Source organism: Tiliqua scincoides, chromosome 3 (genome assembly GCF_035046505.1).
Source record: "Tiliqua scincoides isolate rTilSci1 chromosome 3, rTilSci1.hap2, whole genome shotgun sequence".
Taxonomy (NCBI): Eukaryota; Metazoa; Chordata; class Lepidosauria; order Squamata; family Scincidae; genus Tiliqua; species Tiliqua scincoides.
The window spans coordinates 62211284-62224388 of record NC_089823.1 but is presented as its reverse complement, the minus strand read 5'-3'; the positions used below and the strand labels follow the sequence as shown (position 1 = coordinate 62224388).

General features: G+C 45.0%; 1 protein-coding gene and 1 pseudogene across 1 annotated transcript in view; both read left to right on the top strand.

Moving 5' to 3' along the window:
- The window catches only part of HLCS (holocarboxylase synthetase), a 130488-nt gene that overhangs the window by 108479 nt on the left and 8904 nt on the right, over nt 1-13105 (top strand). Inside the window, exons 9-10 of the mRNA XM_066620855.1 lie at nt 1841-1955; nt 11150-11363. Of these exons, the coding sequence (XP_066476952.1) occupies nt 1841-1955; nt 11150-11363 (329 nt within the window). The remainder of the gene's footprint in view (nt 1-1840; nt 1956-11149; nt 11364-13105) is intronic.
- LOC136643813 (uncharacterized) lies at nt 4244-6929 on the top strand (annotated as a pseudogene).

Genomic DNA, 13105 nt, shown 5'->3' with positions numbered 1-13105 from the left:
CCACTGAGCTTAGTGGTAGCGAGGAAAAGCAAGGTGCAGAGCTCGTGCGGCAGGCCAGTGTGGGCTGGGGTGAGGGCTGAGTGCACATTAGAGATGGGGGACCCCCTGGGGGCCAGATGGGGACCCGCAGTGGGCCACAAGTTGCCTGCGGGCAGGGGTTTGGGCACCCCTGGTCCAGAGTATTGTGATCAGAGACTTTAGCACTTGTTATAGAGTGGTTTCACAACATCAAAAAAGTGAAGGAGTTTCCTAATATAAGTGTGCACCCCTTAGCAACATTCCAGCCAATGCCGGATCGCATATGTGATGACCACCGCTGGTCACGTGGTCATTGCGGGGTGCATGTCCCAGGTCTGAAGCAGCACTCACCTGCTCACCACCTCTGAACCTCGAAGTGCCCCAGTCGCACGAGATACGTGATTTCCAGTTTCCGCCATGAAACAGGAAGTCACATCTCTTGCGTGATTCTGTCAGTCTGAGCTTTGCAGAGGCAGCAAGCAGGCACGCTGCCTCTGGGAAGCTCAGACGAGCCTCTGGAGGTGAGGGGAGCAGAGCATCCCTCCCCTGCGGAAGCTTCACTTTGCGTCAAACCTTGCTTGACAACGGGGACGAACGGACAACAGCCCCTATCCCTGTTGTTATGCGGCACATGACTGTATTTATTCTTAACAGAACCTCCTATAGTATTGGCAGATGTATGAGACAAAAATTTTTTTTCATTTATGAGATGAGGAAATGTCCTACGTCATTGATCAAAGCACCCCTTTTTGTTGGAATGGTGCTTTATAATCAATGCAATGTGTTTCTGTCTTTCTCTCATGGATTTATAATCTAATGTCTTGTACATTTAACTTTTTTTTGCATTTCTGCTTTCAGATGTTGAAGCTTTTAGCTCTTGCAGTGGTAGAAGGGGGGAAAAAGCTTTTTCAGACATGTTTGCTAGATATTTAGAAATTTAAGATGAAACTGCATTACATGCAAATGTTTGTACTGGTCGCCTGATAGCTACTGTTTTGCTTTATTGAGTGAAAAGCCACTTCGGAATGGGCCTGTTGGAAGCAGAGTAGCAGATGGTGCTTCATCCCTTTTCTGCCTGTTGTTTTCTCCACTACAAATGGCCTTCTAGCCATGAATTCCCCAGCAGGGATTTAAATGTATTGAGGTGTTTGTTTCCGGTGAGTAAGATAGGTTTACATCCTAAATGTTACTGAACACAATGGGCTTACCTCTAAGTAAGTTAAATAACACAGTTTTCAAATACCTCTGTAAATGTATGTTTGCCCTCGAAAACATGCATTTAGACATTGGGGTTGGGGATGCATTCCGGAATGATTTGTAGTGGAAAGATGACAACCAGAAAAAGACTTAAGACCTCCTCTTTTGTTGCTGTATCCCTGCTCTCAACCATCCCACTCCAAAGCAGTATTTCATGCAACCTCCCATTGCCTTCTGTCAGACTAACCTTATGTACATTTGCATATAGTGCATATTTTGACCCTTATTTGGTCTGGTGTTCAGGAACTGGGGATCTAGTGCTCTTCACAGTTTTCTGTCTCCTGTTTCAAGCTGTCTTTATCAGTATTCTGAAACCTATTCCAAAGAATGTCTGATCTCTGCTATTTTCAAGTCCCAATTTATGATGTACCTTCGCCCCTCTTGATTTGTAAAACAAAACACTGAGGAATAGTGACACTGTTGTTATTAATGTTTATTAATATGTGTTGTGGGGAGAGGTGATGTGAAGCACTTAGTGATGGCAGGGCTCAGTAGTAAGTCTAAAAGTGTAGACTTTTAGAATGCAAAAATACAGGGTTACCAACCTGTATTCTTGTCTCCCTAGGATATTGACCTTCGGGTGAAATGGCCAAATGATATTTACTACAGTGACCTTATGAAACTTGGTGGAGTTTTAGTAAATTCCACACTGATGGGGGATACATTCCACATACTTATTGGTAAGACTATTTTAAAAAATATTTTTGTTAATTTAAAGCTACTTCTAACATTTTTGGCAGTGTAAATATATTATGAAATAAGCATATGGTCATGTTCCACCAATCTCCTTGGAACACAGTTCTCTTCTTCTGCCTGTCTTCCCATTCCAGGATTTAGAACAGAATTGAATTATTTCTTAATCAAGTTGCATGTCACGTTAAGCAGATGTTTAGCCTTCTATTTGTTTTTTCTCCCCTCAATACAGCTTAAGGGAACCTGATCTAGGTTGGGATTGTGGTGTAAGGAAAGGGGGCTTTAACTTTTTGCCTCACTTGGTCCCAGTTCATATTGGAGAAGTCCATTACTGCTGCTGTTTGCTTTGTGGCACAGAGCCACAAAGGGCTTGATCCAAATTGCAGCTGTGGCAGAGCAAAGGGTTGCCCCTCCATCCCAATCCATTTTTCTCCTACAAGGCTGCTGTTAAAAAACATGCATGCAGAGGCTAATTGTGTACTTAACATAATGTGTAGTTTAACCCTGAGATCAGTGGGAGAAGAAGTACCTGGTACAATGTTCCCAACAGGTGCCAGTGGATATAGCATCCCTTAATCTCTAGAAATCATCAGCAAAAGGCTGCTTCCCCAACTTCAAGAAGTCAAACTTCCTCTGTTAATCTCTTTTGCTTGCAGTCCAAAAAATCTTATTTTAAGATAGCAGCATATTGATAATGGTTCAGAATAACATCTGGGTAGCATTTTCTGTGGGCCAAAGTGCTTTCACACCACTACCGTGTTAAGCAAAACCAGAAAGTATTTTGAAATTCAGGATGTGTGCGCATGCACATGCTAGGACATTCTGATCGTGAACTTTGGAGAGGGTGTTTTCTGGAATTAGAATTTTTTTTTTTTTTAAGATTTTTGCCATTCATGCAGTCAAATGGAAAGACTTGGAAATTCACAATTTTCAACCTGCAGTAGCCTTTCTTGATGATGGTCTTCGTCAGCAGCAATCACAAGATAATGCTTAGGTCTCCCTCTGTCCAGAAAAGTAATGTGGAAAAATAGCACTCTCTTTTCTTGTCTAACAACTGTGACTGGAGATCAGATTAACCCCTTCATATAGCCTGGTACATTTTTGGACTCATTTATAGTAAATTATTTTTTAGCCGGTATTTTATTTACACGGTTGAGAACACTATACTTTACATAAATGCCTTGTACTCCCACGATCATATGTTAATCTATGGCAGAGATTTTCAATCTTTTTCAGCTCACAACACACTGACAAGGCGCTAAAATTGTCAAGGCACGCCACCAGTTTTTTAATTACTTTATTACATTACAATTCATAAGTACAATTAATTAATGCAATTAAATCATTGCACAACATTTAAGGAAATTCACCACAAGCTGAAGTCAAACTTCTCTGAACTTGAATAGATCTTTCTCATAAAGTTACCTTGAGAAACTCTAGAGTTGGAGAAGGAAGTGTACGTGGTTTCTGGAAAGGAAGAAAACTTATTTGGAAATAAGGTGGTCAAATTTTTATCAGACATGTCAGAACATGTTGCCAAAGAGGTCAGACGGAATACATGGTGTACTGGAGAAATGTGGAGTGAGAGGGAATGTGGAGGTAGCATGAGCAAAACAAGATTTAGGATCCAACTGGGGGGGGGGGGAGAGAATGTGAGGCAAAGGATTCCAGACCTTTGAAAAGTGGGGACAAGCTAGGAATGGAAGAGTTAACTGTGATTACAGTATAAAATTTTAGGATGGGAAAAGAAATGAGTTTTCTGTGTGTGTGGGAGATAGTGAGGTGGGGAAGAAGAGGAGAGAGATGTGCCAATTACCTGCTCATGTGTACGAGACAAAAAGTGCCCTGTCAGTGGAGGCAATTCAGGGAGGGTCCCTTTTGGGGCGTTGCAGACAAATGGTGGCAAGGAAATGAGACTCTCAAGGACCCTTTTCAACCAGCCAGTCCTTCAGTAGATGGCTCCTGGTAGATTCCTGCTGCTTGCTTACTTCTTACCTGGCTGGCTGGCTAGCTCACACGTTTGCTTGCTCTCACTCACAGAGCAGTTCCCACCCAGAGCTCCTCTGAGCTTCTCTGGCTGCCCAGTCAGTATGTTGCTGATGAGTGGCACTCTGCAAAAGGCTGGAGACAGGCACAGGCTGGGAGGGTCTTTCTGTTGTAGTGGCAACTGCTGTCACTGTCCTGGCCAGACTTGCCAGCCCCATCTGCAGCCATCACAGTACCTGTGCTGTCAGATTCCTAAGGGCAGAACTCAGGAGAGGACATCGCAGGGTCGATGGACCTCCACTGGTGGCAGCTCCCGGAGGTAGGCACTGCAGGGTGAGCCGCAGACAGAGTGCTAAGGGATGACAACAGGCCAGGAAAGCAGGACGGGGGGAGGCACGGTCTAGGGAGAACTCTCCTTTAGTGGCTGGGTAACCAGAAGATGAGAGGGACTCCCTTATGAGCCCAGGCGAATGTAAACCCCAGAGGGCCAGTGCTGATCAGGAGAGATTGGGGTGGTGGTGGACAAGTCAATGGAAGTGTTGACCCAATGTGCGATGGCAGTGAAGAAGGCCAGTTTTATGCCTGGGATCATTAGAAAAGGTATTGAGAACAAAACAGCTGATATTATAAAGCCGTTGTACAAATCTGTGGTAAGGCCACACCTGGAGTATTGTGTCCAGTTCTGGTCGCCGCATCTCAAAAAGGATATAGTGGAAATGGAAAAGGTGCAAAAGAGGGCAACTAAGATGATTGCTGGGCTGGGGCACCTTATGAGGAAAGGCTATGGCGTTTGGGCCTCTTCAGCCTAGAAAAGAGACGCCTGAGGGGGACATGATTAAGACATACAAAATTATGCATGGGAAGGATAAAGTGGATAGAGAGATGCTCTTTACACTCTCACATAACACCAGAACCAGGGGACATCCACTAAAATTGAGTGTTGGGAGAGTTAGGACAGACAAAAGAAAACATTTCTTTACTCAGCGTGTGGTTGGTCTGTGGAAATCCTTGCCACAGGATGTGGTGACGTCATCTGGCCTGGATGTCTTTAAAAGGGGATTGGACAAGTTTCTGGAGGAAAAATCCATTACGAGTTACAAGCCATGATGTGTATGTGCAACCTCCTGATTTTAGAAATGGGCTATGTCAGATGCAAGGGAGGGCACCAGGATGCAGGTCTCTTGTTATCTGGTGTGCTCCCTGGGGCATTTGGTGGGGCCGCTGTAAGATACAGGAAGCTGGACTAGATGGGCCTATGGCCTGATCCAGTGGGGCTGTTCTTATGTGGCTCTCGATAAAGCAGGGTAGTGGCTAATGGGACAGAAGCCTAGTCCAGTCACTGTGAACCAGCACAGGGAGCCAGGGACGGGAGGAGGAACCTAGGTGCTGTAACCCCTTCCTCCTTCTCAGTCTGAGGTCTGTTTGAGGGGGTTGGCCTTCTGGCCCGCACAGGAGCATGCACGTGCACAGCAACAGGAGCAGTTGCAGCTGCTTCTTCTAAGCACGCTGCTGTGCGAGGCTTAAAGCAACCACTTCTCCCCAGCAGCTGGTGTCTGTCTTCTCTGGCCCCATGGCACACTTGAGGCCAACTCACAGCACACTAGTTGAAAACCGCTGATCTGTGGGCTTTAAGAGGAAGTGTTCTTAATGTTAATTGACATGTATTTGACTCACCACTCCATCATCCTTTTTAAATGCCAAAGGCATGTAATGTCTTTAAGTCAATGCATGAATATTATCAAGTAATTCTGTATTCAAAAGAATTAATTGCCTAGCCAGGCAAGGCAACAGGTCCTGGTGACATTGCCGCTGAGCTCTGGAAATTACACTGCTGGAACCCAATTGGCTTACACATTTCTTCAACCGGATCATTGCCGAGCAGAAGACACCTACCAACTAGCAACATAGCATGACTGTCCCAATCTGGAAGAAGAAAGGCAGCCGTGCTGACTGTGCCAGCTACTGGCCGGTTCATCTCCTCTCTCACACAAAGAAAACCTTTGAGAGGGTTGTCTACTGCCACATCCGTGGCATTGTCCAACTCACGACAAACCAAGCAGCCTTCGTCAGTGGCTGTGGCACGACAGACACAGTGCACGCCGCCTGTCTTCTGCTCGAGAAACACCAAGGGAAGCAAAAGCCACTGCACGTCACCTTCATTGACCCTGAAAAGGCGTTCTATTGTGTGCCACTCAACGTCATCTGGTACACGCTGTGTAGCCAAGAAGTGCCAGAAGAACTTGTTTGATGGGTGAAGCTCTTGTACAAGGATCCGAAGAGTCATGTGCAGGCAGTTACTGGAACATCAGAAGACTTCTGCATTACCATCGGCATCTACCAAGGCTCAGCGCTGTCTCCTGTGGCGTTCATCATGGTGATGGTCGTCATCACCCGTGATCTTCCAAAGCCAGCCCATGGACAATTCTCTGATGCAGCTGACATTCTTCTCGCATCTGACAGTCAGGCGGACCTCAAGCAGCAAGTAGAAGCTTGGAGTGACCATCTCACACTGTATGGCCTCCACCTCAATGTCAAGAAGATGGAATACATGACATGGACCCAATGAGCTCAGCACAATCTGCATAAATGGCACCCACCTGCCTCGTGCTGAGATATTCCAATACCTCAGCTCGACGATCATGGCTGACGGCAGCCTGAGTCATGAGACCACTACGCGAGTAAATGCAGCCTGGACAAGTGTCCTTTGCGACAAGAAGATCAGCGACCGTCTTAAGTCGAAGTTCTACTGAACAGTCATCGGGCCAGTCGCACTCAACAGAGCTGTATGCTGGCCGGTGACAAGAGAAGCCAAACGTTGCCTTGGCATCATGGAGACAAAGATTCTGCTTTGGATCAGTGGTATCACTCGTTTTGACCACATCTGCAACGACAACATCTGGCAACTGTACAGTGTCACTCCAATCACTGAAAAATTGAGAGAAGCCCAGCTTCAGTGGTATAGATACTTTATGTGAGCCGATGTGTTACGTGAAAATCCCCTTTTTCCTTAGTTGTGACTTTATATCTGGTTATGTTACTAAAACATCATGAAGACCAAACTTCTCACACAGGCCACACTTCCAAAACTCTGGTCAAGCCACAAGCTCATGGATTACACAACCTCCACTTCCCTGTAGTCACTGTATTCATTGTATTATTTTAAGAACTGTATGCAAAAGTGTCTCCTAATCCAATCACTGTTTATGCAAACACATTAAAGGAAGAAGTCTGGCATAGTAAATCATTGTTTAAGTGTCTCCTATTCATTGTATTGTTTTAACTCAATCAGTGTTTAAGTACTCTATGCAAATTTGAACTGCCTTCCTGGGTTATTGTATTTACTGTATTGTGTAAATTCCCCCAGCTAGGAAGACAGTCATTTGACCCTATTGAATTTTGCTGATAATCCTTTCAATGTTTTACATATTCCAAGTACCCCACAGTGTGGTAGTAAGCAAGTACATCCAGGTCAGCTCTATCGTGCAAAAACCCTTTTTAAGAGAGGGCTACCCCACATGCTCTCTCTCTGCTCCCCCTCCAAGGACCAACATGCTGTGTTGTGTCAGAGGGTCCTCCACACAGGACTCTCCCCCCCCCCCATCCAACTGCTCTACAAGACCGGTAACTATCTCGCGTCTGGAACTCTTTCACTTCTTTCAACCCCCCCTTTTTCTCCCCTTCTCTCCCCATATTTAGTCAGCACCTAGGTTTGGCAGATCAGGGACCCCTAAAATCCTTCCCTACAACCTTTCCTTTTTCTAATTTCCTCAGATGCACCAAATACTTTTTACATGCAACCACCATGAAAGCTAGGTACACTAGATTCAAGTACTAGGACCAAGGAACATATACCTATCATTTTTCCATGTGCATTATGTTTACCTTTGTGCTTTTGTAATAAAGCTATAATCTTTTATTAAAAGTTATCTTTCTCCCAGTCTCCTCTTTAAGCAAAGGGAATTTCTCTGCACTAATTCCCCCTAAACAAAACAGCCCTTTTGGTAACATTTTCTAGAATGTGCTGAGCTGGATGGTAGCTTTGCTTACCACCACCCAGCAGGATGCTCTGAGTAAGCAAAACAATGAAAGGATCAGGAAGTCAGTTATCAGCAATGGCTGGCTTCCTAGGTGGGGGAAACTTACACGATACAATGAATACAGTAACCCAGGAAGGCAGTTCAAATTTGCATAGAGTACTTAAACAGTGATTGAGTTAGGAGAGACTTTTGCAAACAGTGATTGGGTTAAAACAATACAATGAATAGGAAACACTTAAACAATGATTTACTATGCCAGACTTCTTCCTATATGTGAATTTTGTAACCATGAGCTTGTGACTTGGCCAGAGTTTTTTTGGAAAAGTGTGCTGGGAGAAGTGTGGCCTGCATACTGTTTTAGTAACATAACCAGATATAAAATCACAACTAAGGAAAAAAGGGGATTTTCACATAACAGATGGCACATCTGCCAGCACACAAGGGCCTTCAGTTGAAGGTCAATGGCAAACGACCGAAGCAGCACTAACTTAATATGCTGCATGGTAACATGAAAATCACCCACCTACACATGGACCAAGCCCGCAACCATGAGAAATGGCGACTAGTGGACCCCGCCACCAAATGGGACAAATGCTGAAGAAGAAGAATAATTCTATATTCCAAAGTCATGATAAGCATAAATTATTAGAATAATAGTATCAGAAACTGGCTACCGAAGCAGGGAGTTTAACCTCAAGTACACTTGACAAGTCTGGGTCTGCCATCAGCTGCTTATGCAGCGGAAAACCTCCATTGCCAGGAGAGGGAGGAAAATAGATAGTGCAAGATTTGTGTGTACATTTCTCAGAGCATGTTCAGTATGCCTGATCAGGAAAGCCCTAAGAGCTCTTTTTAAACACCATGGCTTTCTGCCAGTAATATTTGCTGAAGAGCTAGGTGAGAAATGAGGCTCTGAGTCTAGCAAGTGGAATCTGAAAATTGTCTTGACAGTGGAGTCTTCTGGACTTTTCTCAAAGAATCCCATTTCTACTCCTGAGTTAGGAGAAAGATTTTTAAATCTGTGGCAAATAGCAGATTTTCTTAGCCACATCTTACAGTCTCAAATTTAAAAAAAAAATTCAGTTACCTATATGCAGAGCCTTGTCTGAATTCCAGTGAGGAGGAAACATTTATTTATTTATTTTAAAAAAATTTATTCCACTTTTCTAAACATCCAAAGCGATTTACAAGGACACATAAATACATAAGACTGTCAAAATAAATCAACAATCATTAAAACCATAAAACAATTTAAGCAACAACAATAAAAGATTAGATAGGAAATAAATAATACATAGCAACATAAAAGTTTTAAAAAGTTAAAGTTAAGGGGTCCCTAATGAGTACCCCCCTCCCGAACGGCCAGACGAAACAGAAAGGTCTTCAAAGCCCGCCGGAAACCATGTACTGAAGAAGCTGCTTTCAGATCTTCTGGCAGCTGGTTCCAGAGGCGTGATGCCATAACCGAGAAGGCCCTACACCTTGCCACCACCCCCCAGGCTTCTCCCAGGCAGCAGTATCCTGAGAAGGGCCCTCTCTGATTACTGCAGGGGATGCGCAGGAATGTATGGGGGGAGGTGGTCCCTGAGGTGTCCTGTGCTGTATCGGGCTTTAAAAGTCATCACCAACACCTTGAATTGGGCTCAGAAAGGAATGGGTAGCCAGTGTAGCCGCCAGAGCAGCGGCATAGCAGATTCCACATGCTGAGCCCCAGCCACTAACTAAGCTGCCTCATTCTGCACTAACTGCAACTTCTGAACCATTTTCACGGGTAGCCCCACGTAGAATGCATTACAGTAGTCTAACCAAGATGTCACTAGGGCATAGACCACCACTGCCAGATCCAACTGGCACAGGTACAGCTGAAGCCAGCACACCAGCCGAAGTTGGGCAAAAGCCCTCCTGGTCACCGATGCCACCTGAGCACCTAGGGACAGCTGTGGGTCCAGAAGAACTCCCAGGCTGTGAACCTGTTCCTTCAGAGGGAGTGCTACCCCATCCAGAGCAAGTTGTGGGTCTAATACCTGCATAGCCACCTTCTGGATTTAATTTCAGTTTATTAGTCCTCATCCAAGCCCCAACCTCTTCCAGAAAGTACCCCAGAACTTCAACAGTCTCCTTGGAACATAGTGGAAAAGAGAGATAGAGCTGGGTGTCATCTGCATATTGGTGACACTCAACTCCAAGTCCCCAGTTTAGCGGCTTCATGTAGGTATTAAACAACATGGAAGTCAAGATAAAACCATGAGGCACCCCACAAGTCATTGGCCAGGGAGCCAAGTAGGTGTCCCTCCAGTCTCACCATCTGGATCTGATCTGTCAAGGAGCGGAACCACTGCAAGACAGTGTCTCCAATTCCCTACCTGGTCAGCTAGTCCAGAAGGTTACCATGGTCTGTTGTCTAAGGCTGCTGAGAGGACCAACAGGGATGCACTCCCCTTGTCCAGTCCCTGGAGCAGGTCATCAACCAAGGCGACCAAAGCTGTCTGCGTCCTGTAGCCCAGCCTGAAACCAGACTGAAAGGGGGTCCAGGTAATTAGTTTCTTCCAGAATTCCCTGCAGCTGAGACACCACCAAATACATTCATTGTATTTATGAAATACCTTACTCATTTCAGTATAAGGAGCAGATCCACACATGTACACCAAACAATATTCATGCATATTTGCTTTCTCCATTAAAATGGACAGCCCCTGCAGGTGAGGAGCAGTATGTACACACCGGAGATTTCACTCTCACTAAGACAAGTGCCTTACCTGTATATCAGTAGTAATATTTGTTCTCACCAAGTAACAATTGTGACGGATTATTCCACTTCTCAGGGCCTTTCACTGCACAAGAATGCTTTGTTTTCAAATGAATCTTCTTCAGAAGATGCATGGACAGTTATGGACTGCCTTCGAACAGTTTGAACTGGTTTTTATTAAAGGGGGGGAAGTGGCAATCTCTCTTCTAAATGAGATTGAGGCCAACTCGTCTTTAGCAGTGAATTTGAGTTTGTATGAGATGGGCCCATCTTTCATCATTATTGAAAACAAACCTGAATTTTCACCACTGTCTCGATGAATGGGTTTGTCTTGTGATAAAAAAACAAGTGCCATTTATAGAGAAATGGAATGTTTCCCGTTCCACTTTTCTGATTAGTTTTTCTTCCTCAGGCTGTGGATTTAACGTGAATAACAGCAACCCCACTATATGCATCAATGACCTCATTATAGAGCATAATAAGACAAAGAATACCAACTTAAAGCCCTTAAGTGCCGACTGCCTGATTGCAAGAAGTGTGACTGTGCTGGAAACACTGATCAACACCTTTCAAGAGAAAGGGCCTAATGGAGTTCTTCCTTTGTACTATAAGTATTGGGTGCATAGGTACGTAAAATCCTTTTTTAAATATCATCATAAGTACCACTGGCGAACTCAGATGCTTGAATTCCTATCGGTTTGTGTGTGATGGGACCTCCCACATTCAAGAGAATGGTTTCTGCATACTCAGGAGACTGCCTAGGTTTGCGGAACAAAATAAGTTTATAAATTATAAAAAAAGCAAAAGGGAAAAATTCCAAGCAGCCTAGTGTGAGTTGATCATGATCAGTGGCCTCTGAGAGAAAGGAATGCTGGGATATTGGTTGAACCAACAGCAGAGCACAGGGCAAGAGGGAGGATTTGGCCAGTTGAGCCAATTGGAAAGATACAGCATTCAGTTGCAGAGTAATTCTAAGCCAGTAGTCACCAGACTTTTCCGTAGGAGAAACATATATATGTTACGCATTTTTGTGGACCAAAAAAACAGTTTTATATAGGGTGGAGGCAAGCAACGCACGGCACGCTGTCTCCAATCCATTGCAAAACCCAGTTTATGATTTGTTTATGCATGTGCGAAAATGTTGCTATTTCTTCACCACAATTTGTTTTATTGACAAGAGTGATGTTAACATACAATACTTACGGTATGAAGGTCTTAAAGCATATGGTCCATGTGGCTAAAATGAGGATTAGCCAGGCTGACACCACTCGGGCCATATAGAAAGGAGTGTGGCAGACAGAACTGTATGTGTTAACTGTCTGACTGCATGGTTGGGAAAAAATATTTTAAGTTGCTGGGGGCCTGTTAAAATCTTGTGGCAGGCTGGATGTGGCTCCTGGGCCGTAGTTTGGAGGCCCCTGTTCTAAGCTATTCTTAATTGCTTCAATTAGAAAGAATTTCATCTGAATGTGTCTTTCAAGTTGGATGTGACTTTGGTTTCTCTAATAGTGACTTACAATGCTTTTATTAATTTATATTTAACATGGTAAGTGTATAATCAATGTTGGAGTACTATCTCTCCTGTAAACCCATTTGCTTGAGTTACCTGAGAACGTATCTAATAGCCCAATACTGAGCTGCCTGGGGCGCCCAGCATCGGCAGCACCAAGAAAGGCTGCTGCCGGATCCTGCATGCCCTGGACTACCGCAGGAGGCGCCTCAGGAGAAGGGGACTTTTGTCCCCTTCCACTGGGTAAGGTAACCAGCCCCGCAATGGGGCTATTCACTTTACCCCTTTACACGAGGTAAAGGCACTCATGTAGGGCACAGAGCCCTCCCCAACCACCTTGGATCCTGTGGAGCAGAGCTCTGCAGACCTGCCTCCCTCCCTCCAGCCCGCCCCCTCCCCACATCACACCTCCACCCCGCCCTCACCCCGCCCCCACTGGCTTCCCCCTTCCCCAAACGCCTCCTCCCCACCCCCACTTACCGTGCTGTGTCTTGGCGGTCTGGGAGACTGCCAAGCCGCAGAAGCTGGGCAACCGCCCCACGCTAGCCCAGCACTGGCCGGCACTGAGCTAGCACAGGAGGGAGCCTGGCGGTGAGGCTAGCAAACATGCTTTACGGCATGTTTGCGACAGTGCTCGGCGGCACGGAGTCGTGCCGCCGAGCACAGGATTGGGCTCTAAAACATCTAATTGAACTGATGTGTGATCTCCTTAGGGCAGTGACCAATCTTTTGTTTTTATTATTTTGGTAAACACTGTATCACTAGTGCTTTATGGTTGTTTAATGTTAATGTTGACGTAGATTTGCTTGATTACAGGACTATACAAAATGAATCTAATAGTGGAAACACTGAAATCTC